General features: G+C 39.9%; 1 protein-coding gene across 4 annotated transcripts in view; it reads left to right on the top strand.

Annotated features, from left to right (window-relative positions):
• nhsl2 (NHS-like 2) overlaps positions 1-24,616 on the top strand; it is a 117,754-nt gene that overhangs the window by 69,742 nt on the left and 23,396 nt on the right. For all 4 annotated transcript variants that reach the window (XM_047590021.1, XM_047590029.1, XM_047590036.1 and 1 more), the window contains exon 2: positions 10,510-10,755. In XM_047590021.1, the coding sequence (XP_047445977.1) occupies positions 10,510-10,755 (246 nt within the window). The remainder of the gene's footprint in view (positions 1-10,509; positions 10,756-24,616) is intronic.

Below are 24,616 nucleotides of genomic sequence, written 5' to 3' on the forward strand. Positions count from 1 at the left end.
TGGAGACACTGCATTGTTTTAATAAACCTTTATCAAGGTAGGGAAACAATAAAATGCAGTAAATTCTTCCCTTAGCTTGCGTGTATCTTTGATTATGTTCCCATCTTAAATAATGAATGTGTTTGTCTGTGGCTCTTGGCCCCATCACAGAAATATGTTTTTTGGAAAATGTTCCAATTTCCTAAAGCTGCTGCAGATTTGTTTTTATTTTTGCAAATATTACTCATATGACAATGTTGGAGCCTATTCATGTGGCAGACTGATCTATATTTGGTGCTCTTGAGAGAATTTAGGGAGCATTAATGACATGCCACATAGATAGATGACAAGTTTTTTCCTCTGACAGACACTATGTGCAGTTTCATGTGTCTTAGAAACATCTGTCACTGAGTCACTGCTCATTGTTACAGTGTGTTTGAAATTAGTGGGCGAAGTAGTAAACAAGTCCCTTCATTTAAAAAAACTACTTCATACTGTATGATACTTAGACAAAAAATGCATTAAAACTGAGCATTGTTGAAGATTGGCTTTAAGAAATATAACTGAATTAAGAAAGTAACAGCGTTCTAAATAATTTATTTTGGTTTGATTATCAGTGTTTTAAACTGGGTCCTCCTGCAGGGGGCAGCACTGGGCTATTTAAAAAAAGACCTCCAGCTACAGCAGTTTTAGGGATTGCATGCGGATGCTCATTAACAAATATACTGGAAAATACTTTGAATTAGATGTGCAGCCATTGATCTGAGCATATATTTCCAGGCCATTGGGCGGTTTAATTAACACTCTTCGTCTTGCTTTCACCGCCAGTTTGCACAGAATGTTCAACCCTCATGTATATGGATAAAAAATGATATACACTCAGAGGTGAAATACACTTTCAATTAATAAAATGTCCATAAAATTATTGGATTATCAGTAGGAAATTATAAGTGCTCTGCTCATTGAATTGTGAAGATGTGTGATTGTCCTATGTGGGCAGCTGTAGCTGTTGGGTGATTTGTGACATCCATTACCAGCCAGTTCTTTGAAATATGTGAATTTTCTGTTGTATTATGGATAAAAATAGTATCAACCCATATGCATATGATTTTCCACAGTTAGAGAAACTGTTTGGATGCTACCTACCAGCAAGAAAATGGGGGAAAAGATCTCTCATTCTGGTTGAAAGTGAGCTTAAACAACTGTAGGTTCTGGGGTGAACTAGTGCTAAAGCAGTTATAAATACTGAACCAAACAACAGTTAAAACTCCTTCAAACATTTAGTCATGCTTGAGTTAAACAAAACAAATATAACTATGGAGCCACTATGGAGTGTGTCTAATAAACAAGTTAGCATTGGACCAAACAAGGATGAAGCACAAATACTGGATCAAAGTAGGACTTGAAACTCCTGTAAATAAGGAACCAAACTAGGACTAAAACATAAATGAGTATTATGATGTAACTGGACCAAAGTAGGACAAAATCATTTATATAAATGGCCAAACTGGGGTTGAAACAATTCAATCGACCAACCTTTGGATCCTATACTGAACCTTGTGTATCACAGCTATCATTTGTCATTGTCCATCTATATATGTATAGAATACAAGACAACCCTAGTTGAATTCAAATGGGTTCTGCCTATTATACGTCTACAGTAACCTGACATACTCCTCCCAATCGTCCTGTCTTGGCTGGTCATGCGTCACGATTGGTCCATCCCAGGAGGAAGTCACCCCCGGCTTTCGTGAACCTCTCTTGGTGCAGCTCCTCTGATTCTCACACAGAGAATTGCTAGTTTAGCCACCAGGGCGAGTGGGCTGCCTTGGCAACTCCATGCAGCTACCAGTGTGACTCACACTGGGGCTGGCAGCATCTAAAGGTTGTTGCTTGCTATTTTGATATGATTCGTTCCGCAACAAGTTAGCCTTAATTAACTTTGGTCCCTGTAAACAAGACATAGCAGGGAAGAAGGAGGAAGAAGAAGGCCAATGTCCTTGGCCAGACTGTGGCACTTAAACCTCTTTGATTTGTTTTCTGCAGATAGTTTTCATACCTTCAGAGCACTTAGACTTAGAGGACCTTTGTTGTTCTCGGTCATAACAACAAAGGTCACTCCGGATGATGTCGCAGCTCAAGAAGCCTGGTTCATTTCGATAATGACACACAGGAGGGTGGCAAATGCTCAGTTCAGACCTCTGTGTAGTCGCTAAATCAGATTTACTGCACACCTTTTATTAACTGGGAGAAAACACAAGGCCTACACACAAACACACTCAAATAGGCCCACACACACTTTGGTTTAGCTGGGCTCTTGGTTGGAATCAACAGTGTTATTCAATGCGGACATAAACGAATCCGCTGAGCACCAGGCTAATGCTAACTGTGACTCATAAGCCTGTCATTCACAAATACACACACTTGCAGGTCAGTGTTTGCATAGCACTGCAGTAGCTCCTGCTCTAACAACTACATTACATTTTTGACGCAAGCATGCGAAGGATGCACACGTGTATTTTTGTTATCATGCATTTGTGAAATCTGTGGTAAGCATGTGGGAGATAAAATTAAAAAAAATATGAGTGATGAATAACTTAACTGTTTACTCATTCATCTTAGTTTTCGTGTTGCAGATAGCGTGGGCGAGGACCAGTTTTTCATGGAATGCTAATGTTGTGGCCATTTTGTGACTAAAACCAAGTCTTAAATAGTTCTGGGCCCTACAACTCTTTGAGACTAGGTTTTAGTGTAAAGGTAAAGGTCGCTATTAGGGTTAGACTTTGGTACTTTGTTGGGATACTTCGGGGCTAGGAAATGCATTATGTCGAAGGAAGGCCCTCACAAAGATGGGATCAGGAGTGTGTGTGTTTGTGTGTCCAGTGTTAACAGATTTTCTAAATCTGTGTCCTCTCTGCTGACACTCCAACGCACACAGAGGGAAATGAATTAGTAATATGCCTTTGCGGAAAATAGCCACTTCCTGCACCTCTCTAATGCAAATGTGTATTTATGAACATGTGTGGTTTGTAGTAGGTGTATAGTGAAAGTGATCGTCTATTTTCAGTGTATGCTTGCCTGCGCATTTTTTTCTTTTTCTTTTCAAGTTCGACTGTATTGGGCATAGGGAAGTTGTGGATGTGGGGGATCTGGCTGCCTGTTGTGGGAGTGGGAACAGCAAAAGTATCACCATGGTGTTTTCTATGTGTCAGCTATCCTCTCACTTAACTGTTTTCCACCTCTCTGTCTTTGTCAGTGTTTAATGATAGAGGTCAATAGGTGCACTTGTTCACTGCCACCAGTAATGATTCATGCATGTGTGCTTGAGTAATTACTCCTCATCTCTATATACTGCAAGTGTTGTGGGTTTGATTTTCACCTGCTTTAGCCAGACTCTGACAACCCCTGTCATTGATCTGGATTCCATCATGTTTAACAGTTACAGAGAAAATAAGTGCTCCTGCACACAATTTGATGGTTTATGAACCAATTAGAGCTGCAAATGATGTGGGTTCTCAACTTGTCCCTTAATCACTGTTAGCTGTTTGTCCTTTAAAGCTAGATTCAACAGTGGAATCTAAACCACGAGATGCCTCTGGGATGGTAGCCATCTTGTTGTTAACAAAATCAATTCTAAGGTGCTCCTATGATGCGTACGACTATCTTACTGTTACTCTTTCGTCCGTCCCCGCAAAAATTCCGCCTAAAAAAAGCTTAAGCAGCAGCTTAAGCATAATGAAATTGGAACCAGAAATCTCCACTGAAGTGTTGTGGATGGCAGAACTTTGTAAGTTTGAGTCCTACTCAGTTCCAAATTATCCATATTGTGATGCTCTGAAGATATTGAAACCATTCATCTATGTAAGTAGTTTCCAAATTTTCTCCCGGCCCCTGTTTGAAGTCGAAAATGTTTTGATGCCCAATTCTCATATCTTAACTTATTTTATTAGGTTCTATCATAGTCAGTTTTCATTGCTTTCATCAGACGTTTTTCCAGTGATTCAGATATTATTCCATATTCATATTAAGACGTAGAATAATCCATAGTTGAAAGATAAAGAAATTGGCCTTCATTCATTTTCATCAGAGACTGGTTAATTGATCTCAGATACACATTAGAAATGTTCTCAAGAAGCTTCTCCATGTACAGCCCAATGAGTAATCACCAACATTTTATGTTAAGTTTTATTGGCAGGCAACAGAGCTACTTTGTGTTTCATGCATTTTGTCTTGTGTTGTGGCTTTTATGGGCTTCTCATACTTACTGGAGGCTGTTTTGCTGGTTAGATAGAGCAACCAAGCTAAATGTATGTAAAGTTCCTCAGAGATCCAGGCACATCTACAAATAAAGCTAAAACTAAGGCAAATGGACTTGTTGGGTTTTCTTGAAGGTGTTCAAACCAAGTGGCTTCATCAGTCCTAAATGACTGGTGGGAAGTTTTGATTTTTAACATCTGTGCATGGTGCCCACCTGAATATTATATATTACCCATTGCACCACCCATTGAGAAACTGACAATGCCACTAGGATGTGTGGTGAAAGGTCTACAACAAAACTCAACAAGTCTAGTTACCATTGTTTTTGCTATGTTTGGAACCCAATCAGAGTTTGTAGTTGGGTCACGTAGGTGTATACAGCACATGATTTGTGCAAAGTTATCATTTTCTTCATTTCCAAAAGTCTGTTAATCTCTCTCTTTTATTAAAACACACCATGAAATTGTCAATTTATACTCCATTATATTTTTCTTCATTTAAATTTGGAATTCTGTATGGTTTTTAATAATTTTTCCCTTAGTAAGAAACAGGGGACAGGGATTCATCTTTGCACCTATGTGTTGAAATCAACAGCACCTGACAGGCCTTTGGATAGTCATTTGGAACCGAACACATCATCTTCGACCTGACATTCACACTCCTCCAAAACACTGAACCACTTAGTAATCTAGAACCGAAATCTGCCCAGTGATGCCCCGAGGCTGGCGTCTCTCCTTCATCCAATCCCTCTATCCTCCATTCCTTTTCATGTCACCGCGGTTACATAAGGGAGGAAGGAATGCTCTGTGTTATTTGTGCGTCTGTGTGCGTTTTGCTGCATCTCAACTTTTAATTAAGAATTAATTGTCAACCTAAAAGGAAACAAGTCTCCCCAAAGACCCCTCTGTTTCTTTTATCCTTCAAAACAGCCTGTGTCATCTGCTCCAAGTCTGAAATTGGAGTAAAAGCTGATACAACCAAAACACAATTATGTCTGTTTTAATAACAACAATAATTACTGTAGATTTATTCATCAGTAGTACAATGTGGTCAAAGATTCCCACTATCCTTGGCTATCCTAGCTTGTTTTTGTGTAGTAATGGTTAGATTTAGGTTTTGCTGCTATATACAGAAAGAAACACTGAGTTGACTCATTCAGTGGTCCTTATTATACCATCAGCAGCAGAGAAGCATTTCTCTTTCCAGACGGTCTAAATTGCCATTACATTTAACAGTGAAATTTCTTCATTTAGCAAATAGCAGATGTTTAGCTAATATTTGCACAGCTGATCATTTGAAATAAAACACTTTTCCTGTTAAATTAGAGAATTTATGAAATACATAAATTTTATGGGGCAAAGTTAAAGTTGCTTCCATTAAATCTGTTCTGTCACAGCTATTATCACTGTGACAGCATTGGAGGCTATATAAATCATCTCCAAGAGATAGCTATTTAACTTTTTTGCTTCAGTGGGTGCTTCTCAGATAGTCAGGCAACTATTTTCCTGTATTGTCCGCGATTTAATTTTATAATCATTGTGTACATTGTGAACTGTACCAGTTTAACCTAGCTAAGCGTGTTAGCCAATGGAGGGGCTAGGCCACGTTAGCTAGCACTTTAGTCAATTCTAAATTGACTGTGTGTTTATATATGTATACATATATATATATATATATATATATATATCAAGCATTTATAATCGTTTGATTAAACATTGGACAACTTAACATAGGAAAAATGAGAGCATCTGTCTAGATACTATGAAGTAATTACTTTGAGTCACTGTTTTTAAATGGATTCCACAATTGTATAAAGAATTTATATTTATACACTAAAATGGGTGCATTGTAAGAAAAACAGAAACTTGATAGCTATTTCTGGAACAACTGTGAGGTAGGGTATAGTGTAAGCTACACAAGCGTTCTTTTATTATCATGCATTTGTGAAATCTGTGGTAAGCATGTGGGAGATGAAATTGTCAGACATAAAATTGATAATATAATGCCACTCCAAGCTAAATACAAACCTCAAGAGCCCTGAAAACTGACACATTTTATAAGTTTTTTTTTTTTTAATTCCCCCTTTTACCTGTGTGGGTTTGTCCTATTTTCTGATATCAGCACCACTCAAAAACACTGTCATAACTTGGTTCTGATTTGACACAACTTAGCCGATGTGCTTAGATTTTTTCTCTTGAGGTGACAGGTTGTCTTCTTGTATACTCTTGAATCAAGTGGCACATTCTTCTAAGGTCTTCTGCCTGTAACAACAGGAGGAAGAACTCAGCGTCAAGGTAGAGTAGTTGTGAGAACTCAATAACCACACTGATTATTTGGTTTATTTTGACTGTTTCTAAAGACTGTCAAAGATGTGCCATTGTGTTGCAGTGGTGTGCTTTGGACATGAGTCTGTGTCCTCCAAGGCCTCAAGACAGTAAAAAATCTTGTTAGACAGACGATGAGGTCTTTCTTTGTTGATGTGCAGTGAGAACAGTGAGAAGCCCTGAGTGGCCAGTCATTGAGATGTCTCAAAGGTATGACGAATCAAAAGTAGTTAACACACAGACACTCTCTGGATTGTCTATTTTAGTCATTTGTGCCACATTTGCAGAAACCCCTGAGTCTTGTGTGACTTAAGCACATATTACCTAACTTTCGCAGATACACAGATACTGTATACACAAACTTTTAAAGTCCCACACAGACATAGCCGTCTAGCTTTACAAAGTCTGAAGTTCTTTGCTTTTACGAGGCTGGAACATTTCCTGTTTTGGTACTCACTCTGCTTTGAGCAATCTTAAGAGTGCATCCCTTTTCCCTGAGAAAAGGAAGCTGGCGCTTTAAAAAGATGTTCCCAGCATGCATTCAGTCATACATCGGTGTCTATTTCTGACACGAGTAGCAGGCATAAAATATCTCTCATTTCTTTGTGCATATTTCAGAGTAGGAAACTTCTTTTCCAGTTGCCAGATCACCTTAGAGTTCCATCAACTTGTTCTTAACACTGATCAGCACCACACAATATCTGCAATATCTATTTACCTATTTAACTAAAGCACAAAGCCAGTCTTAAAACTTAATACTGTTATTAATAATTATAATAAATAGTGAAAAAGACACTTAATACTACTTCCGACTGAATAGCATGAGCCTCTTCTCCAAAGTCGGTTTCTCTAATGGGACATTTGGCTTAAAGCAAGCCTCACGACACAATACCCTCTGTCAGAAAACACAGATTAACTTCAGAAAGAAACAATGTAAAGAGAAGGCCAGACTTGCTCAAAATGAATGTATTTATGGCTTTAAATGAAAAGACAAACAAACATGTATTCCAAAGTGAGAGTAGATGACTACTCAGCATTATGTTTTAAATCATGCAGGGTCGCCTTTGTTCTCCTCTCTGAGGATGATACTAACTGGCATGTATGTCTGTGTCATAGACAGTATCTCTCTGTGGTGGAAGCCGATTGTAAGAAAGGCATCTTAGGAAGATGAACCCAGTAAATTGTGATTCCATACAGTGTGGTGGGTTTTCTGTGAGGAGATGTCTGCTTAGATGCAAACAAGACGTAATATCACTGTAGAAGAATTGCATGGGTGTCAGCGGGGAGCCGAACGCTCTTTAAATTTTTAACCACTTTTTCAGCGCTGCTTAAAATCAAGACGTAGTTCTGTGCTACACGCTTGGAAATACTTCCCACACACACCTTCCAGTTGATATTTATATTTTGGATTTAAGGTGCTAACGGACAATAGTCGGTGTCTTACTCAGGAACAGCCTCACATGAATGTGTACTGGATTTTCCTTAGCAGGAGTTAACACTTCTGTTACAGGACAATTTGTCTCAAATAACATGAAGTTCAGTATAAGTTTCTGTCAGCTGAGTTCAGAAAAGAACTGAATTTAATCCTGAGACACAACGACCTATTTTGGGGCCATGTTTGTTTCTGGCCAAATTGAACTGTATCGTATGATAACTGCCAGTGGAAGAAGTAGCATGTCAAGGTGTGTGCTTATGAATCTATGCCTTCATGTCCTCAGTTTGTGTGACTCTAATCCTGGGCTTTCACTTTAGGTACATGTACCTATATTATAAAAGTTAATGCTAATGGAGCTAAGGAGACTTAAAAGTGAGTTGGGTTTACACTGAAATGAGTAATTATGTGGTATGTTTGAGGAAAATGTTGGTACACCCAACAGCCTCATCCTTTCAGTGTGCTATTACATGTCTAACATTAAGTTTGCTGGGCATTAGCTAGCCTAACTTCCTCTGTTACTCTTAGCTGGGCCTAGCCTAGCAGCAGTGTTCTCACCACTAATGTTACCAGTGGAAAGCCAAGCATGTTGTGTGCATCCCCTGTTGTAAGTTCACGACTTCCATTTGAAGGCAGAATTTAACCCTGAAGCTTTATTTATAGTCATGGTTCACTTCCACGCCATGGCTTCGTCCTTGATTTCTGGGGACAGTCCCCATTTTGAATGACCTGTTCCTTGGCTAAAGCTGTCTCCGAAGATGTCTCTGATTTTAAAATATTATGAATAAGATAAAAAATGTAGCATGTTGTGCACAAACTACGACAACAGTTATTACGGTAGGGGGTCGTGCTGCTATTAACATTACAGAATTAGCAGTTTAAATATGTTTAAATATGATTAATATGTCAAAATAAACTGGACCCCATACTGTACCCTGATGTGCACCTTTCCAGAAGTAGTGTCGTAGTTGGTCCGAAATGTATTTCTTTGTGGACATGGCTTGCATCTTTTCGTGGTGGGTTTTTTACAAACTGCTAACAGAATTTTGGACCAATGCTTATCCACTTCTGGCACATAATTTCCAATCATACTGACAAAATACAGCACAAAATACATGACTTGGCTATATCACACCCCAGAAACTTTGCAGTCATTAAAATTAGTTGTCTCACAAAACTGTACCAGGGCAGAAACAAACTATATGTGAGTGATCTACTTTCACTGTTCTAAATTGTCTCCAACATGTGTCGTTGACAAAAATGTTGTGTTAATTTTGGGGTTGACAAATTAAATTCTTCCAACAGTTCTCTCCATATATCCAACCATTCGTGACAGCGGCATTTTTACAACTTACCATTTATTTGGAATGCCAACCATTTTGTGTCCTAGAGTTCTGTTTGAAGGCAGCAAAATGAACTGCAGACTCAGCTACCATCTTTCCTCACCTCAGTGCTAATTACACTCTGTAAATGACTGTACTATCTTTCACCCATGTTTCCGTTAAAAGCCTGGCTGCTCGCTTGGACGGCAACTGCTGTTTGTTAGTCATGTTTTATCAGCTGCTGGATGTGTCAAATTATTTCATCAGCACTGATTCAAGGCGACGTCTCATTCATGTCGACGCTGAATGGCCATTTGCGATCTCTCGGGGAGATCTGTTTTGATTGTCTGTTTGTGTTGGAGCTTTGATAGTGACAGGGGTCGACGTTTACTTCTCTTTTTTTATTTTTTTTCTGCTTTATTTGTCCTCTTTAGTCAAATTACGCGAACTCCCTCCTTTCCTGCCTTCATTCCATCGCTCTCCTCCTTTTAAATGTTATCCTTGCTTTCTACCACCTCCCACTCTCGTTCCTCTTTTTCTCCATAAAGCCACAATCCCTTTTTGTCTCTTTTTCCTCCTCATACCTCCCTTCCCTAATCCCTTCTTCTCCTCCTCCCTCTCCCCCTCTATCTTTCTCCCACTTCTCTCCCCTCCTAATTAAGTGCTCCTCCTCTCTGTTTCCCCTCCAAATCTGTTCACTAACTCTCTTCCCTCGTTCTAATCCCTCATTCATTTTATCACCCCCTATCCCTGCCGCCCTCCCTCCTTCCTTCCTGGGTCCTTGTTCTCCCTGACAACACACTGCGTTATGTAATCTACGTCTCTGGGTATTAGTTATGCAAATTCATACATTTTTATTTACATATTGTTCATCTCTGTGTGTCTCTCTTCCCTCCATCTCTTCCTTTCCCTCCTCTATTCGGCTTCCTTCACTTACCTACACCTTTGTCATCATTCCTCTCTTTTGTTCCCCTTTTCTCTCCATTTTCTCCTTCCATCTTCCGTCTCCCCATCCACCTTTATCTACCTCTCCTCCCTTTCCTACCCAACCTCACTCCCAATAATCTTATTTCCCTCCTTATTTCACTTCCTCCATTCCCCTCCCTCCCTCCTTCCCCCCCTCCTCTCCGCCTCCATCCATCACTTCCTCTCAACCTTTTTTGCCTCCTCCCTCTCCCTCTGTTTTCTCCTCCAGCCACCAGCGGTCTAGAGGCAGAGAGCGGCAGGCGCGGCGGCAGCAGCAGCCACGGCGATGGCAACCACAGCAGCAGCGGTGGCGGCGGTGGAGGAGGCAGCGTCAGCAGCAGCGGCGGCAGTGGCGCGGCCCACTTCAGGTCTCCATGGCAACAGAGCGTGAACGTGTTCGGCTCGTGGAGCAGGCCGGAGTGTGTCGAGGAGCTGCACCAGCAGGCGCAGCTCAACCTCCAGAACCTGCTGCAAGGTAAGGATGGATGGAGAGGAGGAGAGAGAGAGAAGAGGATAGGATGGATGGATGGATGGATGGATGGATGGATGGATGTTGTGTGTGTGTGTGTGTGTGTGTGAGAGTGTGTGGGTGAGAGTGTGGCTGTGTTTTGAGTGGGTGGGAGTACAAGCAGAAGCGGAGGCGTGTGGGAAAGTGTTTACACGCATGTGGACTGCGCTGAAATGGGTGTGTGTCGACCACCTTGTGTGCATGTGTGCATGTGTGTGTTTGCATGCAGATGTTGCGTGTGAATTGGTGTATTTGTCTTGTGTTTATAGTGCACTGTAGGGCGTGTGTTGGCTGATCACAGTAGTGCTGACGATATGCGTTGGACTCACCTTGCAGGGTTGTTTTTTTTTTTTTTTAAGGTGGTGTTCTGTGATTTAATGCACTGTGGACATTATTAATATTTGTGGTTTCTGCAGTGTGTGTGGAAGAAGGTGTGTTTACATTTTAGCAAGTAGTCAGGGTTTTGTCTTTTAAGGGGGAACGCTGTCATTTCAATGCTGATCTCTTGTTTACGGATGACGCTGTAGTGTTCAACCTGTATGTAAATTAGCACTCAAGGGGACAAGGGTTTCAATTTGTTCTCCGGTGAAGTTTGTATTTGTTTTCCCTTCCCTTGCCCCCCCCCACACACACCTCTCTCTCTCTTTCTCTGTCATTTTCTCTCTGTGTGAGTCATGCCGTCTCGCCCTTTGCCCGTCCCTTCTATTAAGACATAGTCTGTTGTTAGCTGAATGAACAAGGTGGACTGAATGGTGGCATGGCAACCTTGAACACCGGAGTGAGGGAATGAATGACCAATCGGTTTTAATGTCCATGCGCTTACATTTGATTGATTCTGGAGATTTTCAAAGTCAGTGGATAATCCTTACATTGGTCTACATTGTTCTTATTGACAACGCTTCCCACTGAGCACAAAAAGTTTGCCTAAACACCCTGGCACTGGAGCTTTTAACATATTGTTCATGGACAAAGTTGCGCACATGTCAGGCACTATTTTCTGATGTGTCTTATTTGTTGCTTACTGATTACTGCTGGTAGCAGGGTGTTGTTGTGTTGTTGTACCAAAATAAACTGCAGTACCCAAATTCTGTCTAACTTGACTGTGATACTGATGTATTTATTGCTTTGTCTCTGACCATGTTTAAAATGTATATATTTTGGATGTGTACCTAATTGCAAGTGTGTAAAAAGTTGAATAAACTGTATTTGATGGGCATACATACAGGAAGACACTAGTCCCTGAAATGTTAATGAAATCCTTTGGTGACGCATTCCAAGTTGATCTAATCTCAAGTTTGAGCTGATGACTAAAGGGAGCAACTGACAGTTGATTGAAATATATGAGTCAAGTACGGAGTTCCTCAAACATTGTCTGCGGGGAAAGGCTGTACACGATTTTGGACTCAGCCATTCAAAATGTCAGCTACGAAGCCATAGGAGCTTTGTAGCGTTTCATGTACATCATAAAAAACACATTTTAATTCAAAAAAAAAAAAAAATGTGTGGTTTAACACATTTTTTGCGAGCATGTTAGCACATGTGTCCACATTTTACAGTTCTTAACATGACACAGTTGCACACTTATATAGGTTTGATGATACCAAATTTGTGCCGTATGTGTAAAATGTATGCATTGTGAAACTCCCAGCCACAATAAGTTAAATGATAGCAAGCATGTTAAACTATCACTTGACTAATTACAATCAGAATAATTTATTAATCCTTCAAGGAAACAGTTTTGTTCTGTTGCTTCCATAAATTGACATTTCCAAAGAGATAGAGTACAATACAAATTTAATAAAATAATGATATAAAAATATAAAAATTTTAAATGTAAAAAAACAAAACAAAAAAAAATTTAAATATTGCACAAAGCATTTACATTCTGCAGTGAATGATTACACTAAATAATAGTCGAGTTTGAAATGTTAAGAGTGTTAAGACTGACCTACAGAGTGTGATCTACAGAGAGAGTCTGATGGGGTGTTCTATGGTGCATTTTGGTTGGATAAGTCACTATACACTATTGCCAGCTCCAAGAGTCCAGCTCCACCCCTACAACATCAATGGCTTTGCATATCAGTTTATTGAGTCTGACACTCTCAGTCTGCAGGAGGACACTGGTCCAGCAGATGTTGAAGGACCTCAGTGTCGTAGAGTCTGCTCTGGCCTTCCCTGTAGAGTGCCTCACTGTTCTTTGACCAGTCTAGTTTATTGACTATGTGCACTCTCAGATACTTATATTCCTCGACAATGTCCTCACTGGCCCCCCAGCTTCTTTGTCTTTGTACACATATCTGCAGTATATTGTCCATGCGACCCTACAGTTCTGCACTCAGCCTCATCATCATCACTGATACTACGTCCTACTACTGCAGAGTCATCAGAAAACTTCTGAGAGTGGCAGGACTCTGTCTGGTAGTTGAAGTCCAGTATATGTACAGTACATATGTATGTACAATATATGTTTGCCTGCTGAAGATCTATCAAGTACATCTTGCAGATTGACATGCAGAATTATTTGAAATATTTAATTGAAAATAGAAGACGGTCAATGGATGCTGATGTGTGGATGAACAGAAGACTACTTTCCTCATTCTTTGCAGTGGAAAGTTGATCTGGAGAAGATGACAACCTCCTGGTCTGAGCGATGAAGCCCATACGAAGTGCAAAAAATTGCAGTTCATCGAGTGCGGCTCCAAACCGGAGCAAATCCCCATAGAGCCCATTGTTAACAAGCCCAACTTTACACCAAGCTAACAGGTAGCGGAGAGTTGGGTGGGCGGGTCTCAACCTCCAGCCTACTTTAGCTGTGCCCCAACACGACCCCCATGTCCATAATTGGAGTATCTGAGTGTGGGCACCACCAACATGGTGACCGTAGGTTCCGCCCACTTCAGGCTTGATTTTTGAGGTTCAGAATCCAATGGGTGACGTCACGATGGGTTTATCCATAGTATATACAGTCAATGATCTGGAGTCTTTCTATTGGGAATTGACTACGTCCCAGCAAAGCTCTGCTGGGTCAATCTAATCGTTTGGATAGGCTTCATGTGGTGATGGACAAGTCAAACACATCATCTGAGCACCATGGAGTTGAATACTATCCAAAGGGGGGCAGAGTTTTTTTTCTAGGTCAAAACGTGTAGAAAACAAAATGGCATGTTGCCAGACTGTTACTACTGCTACGTCCCCAAACAAATGCCAATGCCAAGATAATTTCAAGTTTAAAGTAATAGCCTTAATCTTGAAAATAATGGAGATCTTATATTTTATATTTTTGGCATTGTTGCCTAGCCCTACATTTAATAGGTTTTGAACTAAAAACAATGAGTTCTAAGGTAGAGAAGCTACCTGTTTTTATCTTTTCATAGGATTTCTTTAAGGAAGAAAACATATCTTCTTGTCATTTATTCCTTTGAATTTCTTAATTGTATCACTTGTTACTGCAATCCACGATATAAGACGCGCTTTTGTGAAGCTATAGAGTACACCATGGAGCCTCGTACATCAACTCGCTTTGTTTTCTCCATAGCTGTTGTCTTTATTCTGCTTGTCTGTGTGTGTTTATGTGTGTATTAAGCCAGTTATTTTCTCAGATGGGCTGGCATCTTGTGTACGGTGAAAATAAGATGGATGAATATGGTCGTGGGTGGACAACGGCAGGGCGAGAGAGAGAGAGAGAACATGTGTGTGCGGCCATTCATCTTTTTTCCGTGTTCATTTGTGTCGCTCTGTGTTCAAGCGCTGCCGCCTGTCTGTGCGTGAGCAAAGAGCTGCGCGTCCATGTGTGTGTCTTCGTGTGAGATTTCAGTTTGTACACCAGTGTCCTGCATGCTTTCCTGCTGTAGTGTGTCCATCTGTTTGGGTGTGTGTTATATAACTCCCTCTCTGGCCATCCTCACCGTCAGCTTCCTTCCCACTGGCCTCAGCTCAGTAAAATATTCATACTCTTCCCCGCTCCTCAACACTCTGCCCTCCATATTTATGAAGCTGGCTGTCGTCCTCTGGTGTTAGACGGATCGGCCGCGCTGAGATTCAGCTTCCACACAGCTCTGAGATTTATTCCAGATTTATTTCACTGTTGCCACTAAGTGGGCAACAGTGACCCCTCTCATCATCAACACCCCACCATGAAATGATTAGCATACTGGGCCTTCATGGTGATTAACTGTTCTGTGTCTCTTTTAGTCCTGATTAGATTTGTCATGTGTACAAATTTTATTTAATGAGTAAATTTGATTTAATATGAAAAGTCCATTATAATTAGAGAGTATAATCATAAGACACTTGCCTTCAAAGAAGCCCTCCAAACTCAAGGACACAACATGTTGTTTCTTACTGTGTTTAAAATTACCATTTTCTGTCAAGCTTTGTATAATGCTGTTGAATTAATGTTATACATCTGCTATGGCTGTGGTCAAGTTTGCATATGTTTAGGCACAAATGATTGGACAGTCTGTATGTTTACATAAATTAATTACATGAATTGCATTTATCAAGCTATGCTTTGACTTAGGTCTGCTTAGGTCCTTGTCCCAGTTTAAATGCAACTGAGAAGATTGAATAACTGATGGAAACGTTTCCTCCTCCACCACACTAGGTGGCGATATGTGTCTTTTCAGCGGGTTAGTACAGCCCCCTTTCAGGTTGACTTATTACATCATACTGTATAATAAACAACTGGGTGTCTTGGATAAGGAGAACTCCTATTTTAGTCAGAGTAACGCGTTTACATACGCTTAAGTTGTCCAGTTAGTGTCGGATTAAGGCAATAATTAGTTTTTTTTCATGTACATATAAACGTACTGAATGTTGGACAGGTTAAGGGTGTGAAGCTTGGCTCTAACTTAATCCGCCACTCTGTATAAGCCTTTGCTTTGAGTCATAATACATGATTAAATTGCTCATCAAATATACTCCAACATGTCGGCTTTAGGCATTTAAACAAACCTCTGATGCGGAAGAGGAAAGTCTGCATACAGTCTTCCAAAAAATGCCAGATAGATAACAATGAGAGTGTTTTTTCTGGCCTGTTTCGCATGAATGATTATCAGATAGACTCTTAATCTGTGGCAGTGTTTACATGGAGATTGCAGATTATAACATCCTTGTGTTTCACTGATGATTGTTCCTCACCAATTGTTAGATTTTTTTTGAGCCTCACAGAGCTACCTTAAGACTTAGACATGCTAAACTGACTTTAAAGAGGTACTGGCAACACAGGCCAACTGATATTGCCTCTCGTCACCTGTGTCTGGCGCAGAAAGGTGTACTTGAACATATCCAAAAAAGTTGAAACAAGGACAACAAAACGTGTAGAGTTCATTGAAAACATTTTATCCAAGTAGCTGCTTCAGTTCTGAAAGACTGGTCTGGAGCTGGGATCTCAATATGAACATCTGTGGGTGTTATCATCAACTCATATGATTTGGAGATAGATACTTACCTGTAGTTTTATTTTTTTCCATTCCAGTGAATTTTGTTGTACTGACTCATTGTCAGCCAGCTACTCCAGTCTCAAGGTGTAAACGGGGATGAAACTTCTTGGAGACAGAGACTGTATTGTAGACTGATGGCGGATTATATCTCAGTCGAACTCCCTTGTTCAGAGAACACACAACGATGACAGCTGGAGTCACTGGATGATGGCTAGGGCTTGGGCTGAAATCCTTATAACTGCCAGCAGCTGACTTGGTGTGTCACACAACCTTTAAAGTCGTGATCATCCATATAGTCCTCTGAGTCTTGGTGCTTGTGTGTTGCAAATATGCAAAATGCAAAGACTCCACACATCTGTGCTTAATGTTTAAATAATAGCAAACTTTTCATATTATCTGTTGAATAGCAGTACAGACCAACCGAGGTGCTATATCTCAAGTTAGATTTAGATGTAAAGAGAAACATTTTGTGATCAAAGAACTTTTTTTTGGTTGCAGTGCTAAAATATTCATATGCTACTCCTTTGCAGTAATATGTATATGTGTATATATATGTGTGTGTGTGTGTGTGTGTGTGTGTGTGTGTGTGTGTGTGTGTGTCTGTGTGTGTGTGTGTGGAGAGAGAGACAGAGAGAGTCCCACCACTGAAGGCAGATGTACTGTATTCAGTTAGAGAATAAGAAGACTTGCACCAAGTGATGTTGAAGTTCACTGATGTGTCTTTTGTAGGAGTAGAGTTGTCTGGGAGGACATTGAGGTTCTGGCAGCTTGTATTGGCCCACTGCCCCGCTTAAGACTCGGTCTGCAATAACATTGTGTAAAATGTTGTTGTTGTCATAGATTGCTTTGATTCCATGACTTACTGTAGCTCCTGTGTTAGTCTTATATGTGGATAAGTATTTAGTTTTTAGTTTGAATAAACTCTTTCATTTGGGTATTCAACATATTCCCTTGCTAGCAACCCATTACTGATGCGTTTTAACTTAAATCTATTCAATTCAATTTTCAATTTAGTTTTATTTATATAGCGCCAATAACAATACAAATTGTCTCAAGATGCTTTAACTGACCTGAAAGTCACTGCAGTGGTTGTAGGAAGCTACTGTTGTGAGCCAGTCTAAAGCAACTAGAAGTATGGCAGAAAAATATCACAAATGTAACCAAGGTTCTATGAATAAAAGGTTTCTGACAGACAGACACATCTACCCATTTACTCACACTAGCACACACACATCCACCAATGCCAGTTGCACTGGGAGTAACTGGGCATTGAGTCTTGCTCAAGGAAACTATTGTCCAAAAAGGTGGAAGGAAATATTTTTTAGCCTGTTTCATGAAATGATTGTGACACTTGTTTTTGTTTTCTGGAGTTGCTCCATTGGGAACTGATTATGGTCTGGCAAAGATCTGCCAAATCTTTCAAACCGTTTTCTTGGCTTTATGTAGTGATGGGCAGAAGAATAACGTCATCTGAGCACGATGGATTTGAATATGATTACAACAAAATAGCTCTGACTTTTCAGATACATGCAGAGATTGCAATGAAATGAAATCCAAATGGTCTGCTATCAGATTCACATTATGATAAGAACTGAGTCTGGCTACACCAGGCTATGGGCTATTAATATGAATTATAAATGAAATAGTGTATATTGCTATATGTGTTGAAATAAAGTCTTTTTCCTGCCTTTATATAACCTAATATTTAATTACCAGCATTAACAGTGGATGAAAGAAAAGCTTGAAAGGTTGAAGGATCAATTTCTGTTAATTTATTGAAGTGAACGCGTCAGGTGCATCATGTGGCAACATTTTGTTTATGAATTCTTTCCTGAATTCTCAGTTTGTGTCTGAGTGGTTAGATTTTACTTCTTGTTCACCGAGCAGAAGGTGAAGAGAATCTTTGCGTTAGCTAGGAAGATTAGAGGGAGTTTCTGAAAAGATGGAGGACTACTGTAGTTGTTCATCTGAAGTGTCATATTGAAAGAATCATCCAGCAGTTCGAAGATGCACGACACCACTTTGCATGTTACTGGACAATTAAGGGAAGACGAAAGGGTCTGGGAGACGTGATCTATGCAGAGATCAAGTTATGTCAGCAAACACCAGACAGTGATGCAGACAGTGTTTACATGCACACCATTATCCCAGTCCTGAGAATAATAATTGTTTGAATTTGAGACAAACTTGATTATCAGTTCTCTCTTATACATGATGCATTCTTGGTATAACTTAGATAGCAGGAATATCTTAATCTGTCCAAACAGGATTCCTTACTGAAGATACCCTTTAAATAACTGATGATAAGAGCTAGCTGAGACACACTTTAGTGAGTTTGATCGGCTTTGACGCAGACATTGATGCTGTCATTGAGGGCCGACAGCTCTTTACTGCCATCCAAGCTGTTGATTGCTACACTGCACTGCTGGTGATACGAGTATACAAGTGTGTGTCATTCATGACATAGAGCCATGCTTGAAAGAAAAAAAAAATGTTTTCGTTTTTTCTGTGTATTTATATATACACATAAAGAGAGCAAAGTTTCTACAGGATTTAGTTGGTCTAAGTTGCATCATGTGATCTCGGTTTGATTCCGTGATGTCGAGCCTTTGTGGGGACCATACCATCTGTTTCAGGAATCCTTTTCCATCTTGTCTGGAAGATTGTTGCTCATTGACCTGCTACAGAATGAATATGTGGATTTTCAGATCCAGCCTTCTCGTTTCAGGCTTTCCACTAAATACCATTTTCATTCGGCCACAAGCGGGGCAGTGCTGATGCCCCGCTTGTGGCTGCTTGTGGCCGAGTGCAGTGTGAAGACGATGCACCATGAGTCACATTAAAGACCTCCTCTACTTAACAGGAGTGCTCCTGTATCAGCAGAGTTTTAACGCTTTCAATCAGAAAAAACAAAAACACCCCATTATAAATTACTTACTTACTGCCCATTATGCCTCCTGGCATGTAGGGCAGCATATTATATTATTATTTATATAAAACACCTTAAGTAATAAGTAAGTCTGTTTATTAGTCATTAGCCTAGACGTTGGGGTTTATTTGCATAGAACGTGAAACTGAGATTGCATCTGGAAACACATATTAATGCCAGGTCTGAACTCACTCGCAATCGGATAGCCCTGATCATATCTTAATGCAAAGTCTGAACAGGCTCATTAAGTCCTGTCCGCATATACAGTGATTTGCTCATTGCTTTGTTGCTTTGTACCTGACAGGTCGTTACTAGTGGATGCTCCAGGGTTGACTGGACCCCCACTACAAATGATTTGGCCCAAGACAAGAAGAATATAAAAATATAGCAAGCGTAAGGTCAGTTAGGTCATTGCCTTTGACTGTTGATTGAAAAGAAAATACTGTCTCTATCTGGCCTCACCCTACACTCCAAGTCCTCTATCAGCATGATGAATTTGGTAAGAACCAAAGTCATGGATGATGAACTCGGTACTCCAAGTTACCAAAGGTTTTTGTACCTTTCATCACTAGAACTTGCTGAATTTCATCAGCATTCAGTGGTCTCAGCCTGATTCCCTACCTGCGGATCACTACACATAATTGTATCTTTCCTTGTCCTAGGTGGTAGCAGTCTCCTAAACACTTAAAGTGCCAATGAAGCAACCTTTCATCACCACAGAAAATGCAAGGTGGTGTGATACAACCAACCTTTAAAATGTCATAGTAACCCCCTAATTGTATCAGAGAAGATCTGAGTCAATGTGATGCAAACCCGATAAAGTTTCTTTGTCTGTACTAACTTAACAATGAAATGTCACAGAAGCCCTTTAATTGTGCCAGAGAACGCCTGAGTCAATGCTAGCTGTGATGTACACGGACTGATAAGGTTTTGCTGCGGTCGATACACATTGCTGAACAGGTGCAACATTGATCATGTGGAGAATCCTGATAAAGAAAAGCTTGTAATCTCATGGACTGAATTTCATTTAATTGCACACAACATCTTCACAATTTTGAAAAAGCTTAAACTTTTGTATCATTATAAACATTTAGGGTAATAATGACATAAAAAAAAAAAATCTTCAAAAGTCCTAAGTGATCTCACATACTGTACATGTTAAATTAAATGCTTTTTATAGTATTATAATTTTTTTTTTTTTTTTTGATACCACATTTGATTAAAGCGGGCGTTTAGCACTGTGGACAGAATTGGCTTGTGAAGAGAGAGCTAGAACGAGTCCTTGTTGTCACACTGAATATTGTCTGGAGCAGTACCTTTGGGCAGTGGAGACATTTTTAGGGAATTTATAGATAGTTTGAACTTCTACTACTGACCTTTATAATCAGGTAGTCTGTTTGCCTCTCAAGTACAAGACATTATTGCCTTGTCTCTTCGATTAGAGTCAATTTGGCCTGGTCATTTGTTTAATGGAGTTTCTGTGTAGCTTTTCCTTGGTGTGACATTGCTGTCAACCAGGAAAGACAGACTTGCCCATCAGGGCTTTTAGAGGAACATTTTTCAAAACAGGATGAGGTGTGACACCATTAAATGCTACAATTCAGTGGCATTTGCATGTGTGAGTCAACCTGGCAAAACCACTGATCACAGGATTCAGGTGTCAGTAGCTTTAACTGACAGAAACGTCAACTCTAATTCTTGACAAAAGATGTGGTCGTTGTGTTCTTAAAGGGAAGAGGATGAAGACATTACTACACTTCAGGAACTTGGTTTAGGTTTATGTGAGACATAAAACAAATTACTGGAAAAGATTGTGCTCCAATCCAATCCAATTTTTAAAATGGCCGGATGCCCTGATGCCGATTGGGACATTGCTACACAAATGAGTTAAAGATACCTGGAATCTCTCTTTATGATCTGCAAACATTCCTTGGATATCTGACAAGAATTGGAGCCAAAATTTGTGCCTCTACAAAGGGGACCTGATAATTGGATCAGAACCCTCCTTGAGGTTTCTCATGACCAACATAAACTAGGCCGCTAACCGCCAAAGCGTGTCCTTCTAGGTCACAACGATGCGCTTTCTTGGTTTACACACAGCCCCTTTTTTCTATGTAACGGATTGATGATCAATTGTGCATGTTAAATCACAAGGACGAAGACACGACATGAATGTCGGCGCGTGCAAACACACACACACATACAGTATGTGGCGGTGTGCATGTAGGGTACACAGACAAACAAGCAGCACTCTGGCTGTGGTGAAAGAGAGGTATTGTTAATTCCTGTCTTCCCCCCTTCGTCTTACTGGAGGGGAAAAGAAAGAGTGACCCAAATTTGACACAAGCAGGGTGCATATTGTCCAGGATGGTTGGTTGGTTTAGCCATGAATGGATGCACTGTACACAAACACACAACAATACAGATTTGCTCGTGGGGACATGAGTAGAAAAAAAATATTATTAAACTTAAACAAACAATGACTTGTGCAAATAACCTGCATGTTTGTGTGAAACATGGGAAGTCCGGGAGTGCACTTCGATGAACACCTGAATGAAAGAATCACACACAAACACACACAATACACAGGTTAGTGATGCATGAGTGCTTGGCCTGTTTGTCTGGACAGAGGAAGGGGGTGGGGTAGGGCGTCCTTAACCAATGTGTTTGAGTGTGGATGAGGGGGAGTGATCGGCATACCTTTACACCCCAAACACCAATAGCGTCCCTCCTCCCCCCTCCTTCATTTTCCCACCACAGTACCCCTCAGTCATATAGCTGAGCAGTGGGGCCTGGCTGCTATCTGAAGCATGAATCTACAACTGTTTACATTCCCTTCTCCCACTGCTTTAGACCTGCTGCTTGTTGGACTTCTGCCGGTCAGTGTACAGTGTTTCAAACTCTTGACTTTTTACTATTGGACTGCATGCTGTTTATATATATATGTATATTGCTGCTGGAGGGAATATGCAGTGGCAGTGTGGGATACCTTGGTACATGGAAAGTAGTGGAAAGGAAACGAGAGATTTATGGTTAGTAAAAGAAGTTAAGTACGTTATATATTATTTATGAGTCTGATGTATGACTGTGTATGCTGTGTAAATATTCAAAACTTAACTGGCACTAGTTATTTTGATCGGTAATATCTCATGTCTTGGAAGGGTGCAATCACTTCCTGGAGTCTTGTTGTCACTGTGTGGTAGGTAGATTTTGTTACCTGCTGCCTTCAAATGGTGTCGAGTTTATCGCATCTGGGAGTAAACTCTGGTGCCCTCTTGTGGTATTAACAACCTTGGAGAGGTCAGAGTTCATGTGTTACGACGTGTTGGCAAGCATTTTTTGACAGCGTCTTTTTTTAATATTATACAATAATAACCACGTAAATTAAGTTAGTTTTCATTAGCTTGCTAGCTTTTCCTGGCTTAGATATTAACAATTGCCTAGCAGCGGTATTCCCACAGCTTGATGATGATCAAGCTTGATGCTGATCTTACCACTTGAACTGCAAGCATTTTGTGTATACAACTTTGCAGATTGTAACCATGAGCTCCTGAGTGTTACTTGACGGGAGCGACCATGTCGAGGCTAGCAGTTTCCCCCAGTTGTCTAGTCTTTATGCTAAGCTAAGCTAAGCTAAGCTAATAGGATGCTATGGTTAGTTGTATATGTTCAAAAGGCATACAATTTAACCGGTACAGGTTACTTTAATCTAATAAGCATGTACAACACTTGAAGACTTCATTTAATTTGTGACCAAAAGGTTTAATGACTGTGATAGCTTAATAATAATAATAAGCAGGCAGTTGACTATTTATTAAAACAAAATTGGGGTTGCAGTGTACCTACATTCTAATTTCATTTACATTCCAATATCTATCTATCTATCTATCTATCTATCTATCTATCTATCTATCTATCTATCTATCTATCTATCTATCTATCTATCTATCTATCTATCTATCTATCTATCTATCTATCTATCTATCTATCTATCTATCAACATAACTTTTACTCTACTTATAAAAGAATAGTTTTATTTTTATATTAATTAAAACAAGAAGAAATTGTAATTGGTGAGTTCTCAGGTGCAAGTTAGTAATTTGAGTGAAGCCTTAATACTTAATTATCAATGAAAGAATCTTAGTTTTATCTTATAATCACTGGACTTTGAGCCGTGGACCCACCCTGGCATCTTCTCCTCCGCGGTAAGTGGTATTAGTTTTGACAGATTTGGCCTCTCTGGTGTTATGTTGTGTGAATTAATCCTCCTCCTCCTCTTCTTCTGCTCTGCTCTTTTTCTCCACCTACTTTGTGTTTTCCAGTCTCAGCACAGGTTCTCCATCATGTCTTTATTTACTGCCTCGTCTTGACTCTTCTTCTCCTCCTACATCTTCTCATTTTCTCTGCATCTTCTTCTTCCTTGTCCTAATCATTTGCTGCTTATTCTTACCTCCTACCTTTTTATCCTATTGAACTTCTTGATTTCTTTTCTCCTTATTTCATTATACTGCAGCTTTCCTCTTACACTATGTCTCAAAGGAGTTTTTTATTCTCTTTCCTTACTTCTTCACCCTTGTTTTATCCTACTGTGACCTTTTCCTCCTCTGTCATCTTTATCTGTTCCTCCTTAACGTCAACTCTTCCTCCTCTCGCTCCTTTTTATCAGTCTGTTTACCTCTCCCATGTCTTCGGACCTGCTGACGCCTGATTTCTCTGAGCCATTGCAGTTTGGATGAGATGAGTTTTGGCTTCTGCTCACAGTTTACTAACCAGCTGATCCTGCTGTTTTTTTTTTTTTTTTTTTTTTGCATGCAGCACTTTTAATCAATTATTTTTAACACTGCAAAATCGACAGTGCTCTATCACAGCTCTATCGGTGAAATAACTCTCAGGGAAAGTTTCTTAAGTGAGTTTCAGTAAGTGCCGACACAGAGAATTTCCTAATAGCTTCCTGGAGAACGGACAAAAGCAGTGATCAAACAAATCCTTGCATAATAATAAAGATTTACATCAGCACTTTTAATTGTGAACTGGATAGATTTGGTTCAGAGTGTATTTTGTGCACATTGCTATTCCAGTTAGGTATTCCTTCAAAAAATAGATTGACAGATTGTGGGGGAAAAAAAAAAAAAAAATCACCAGTTCAATATCTGTAAATGTGAAGAGTTAGCATCAAACCTCTTGTGTCTGGTTCTGTCTTATGTTACCAAAACATCATAAGACCTTATAGTACCTCTAAAATGAATGTTTCCATAAGTTTTAGCTTGCTTCTTAAATTTATACAAAACTGAACCGTAAGTCTGGTAGATTTTATCACCAGTTGCCATCAAATACTGCTGTTGTTTACAAGTAAAGTCCACAGGAACGGCACCCTCTTGTGATATTCATGACTTTGTAAGGGGTGATGAAACATTAATATGTGGTAATTTATATGTTTTAGTAAGATGCTGATATTCCC

Source organism: Mugil cephalus, chromosome 1 (assembly GCF_022458985.1).
Source record: "Mugil cephalus isolate CIBA_MC_2020 chromosome 1, CIBA_Mcephalus_1.1, whole genome shotgun sequence".
NCBI classification, from domain to species: Eukaryota; Metazoa; Chordata; class Actinopteri; order Mugiliformes; family Mugilidae; genus Mugil; species Mugil cephalus.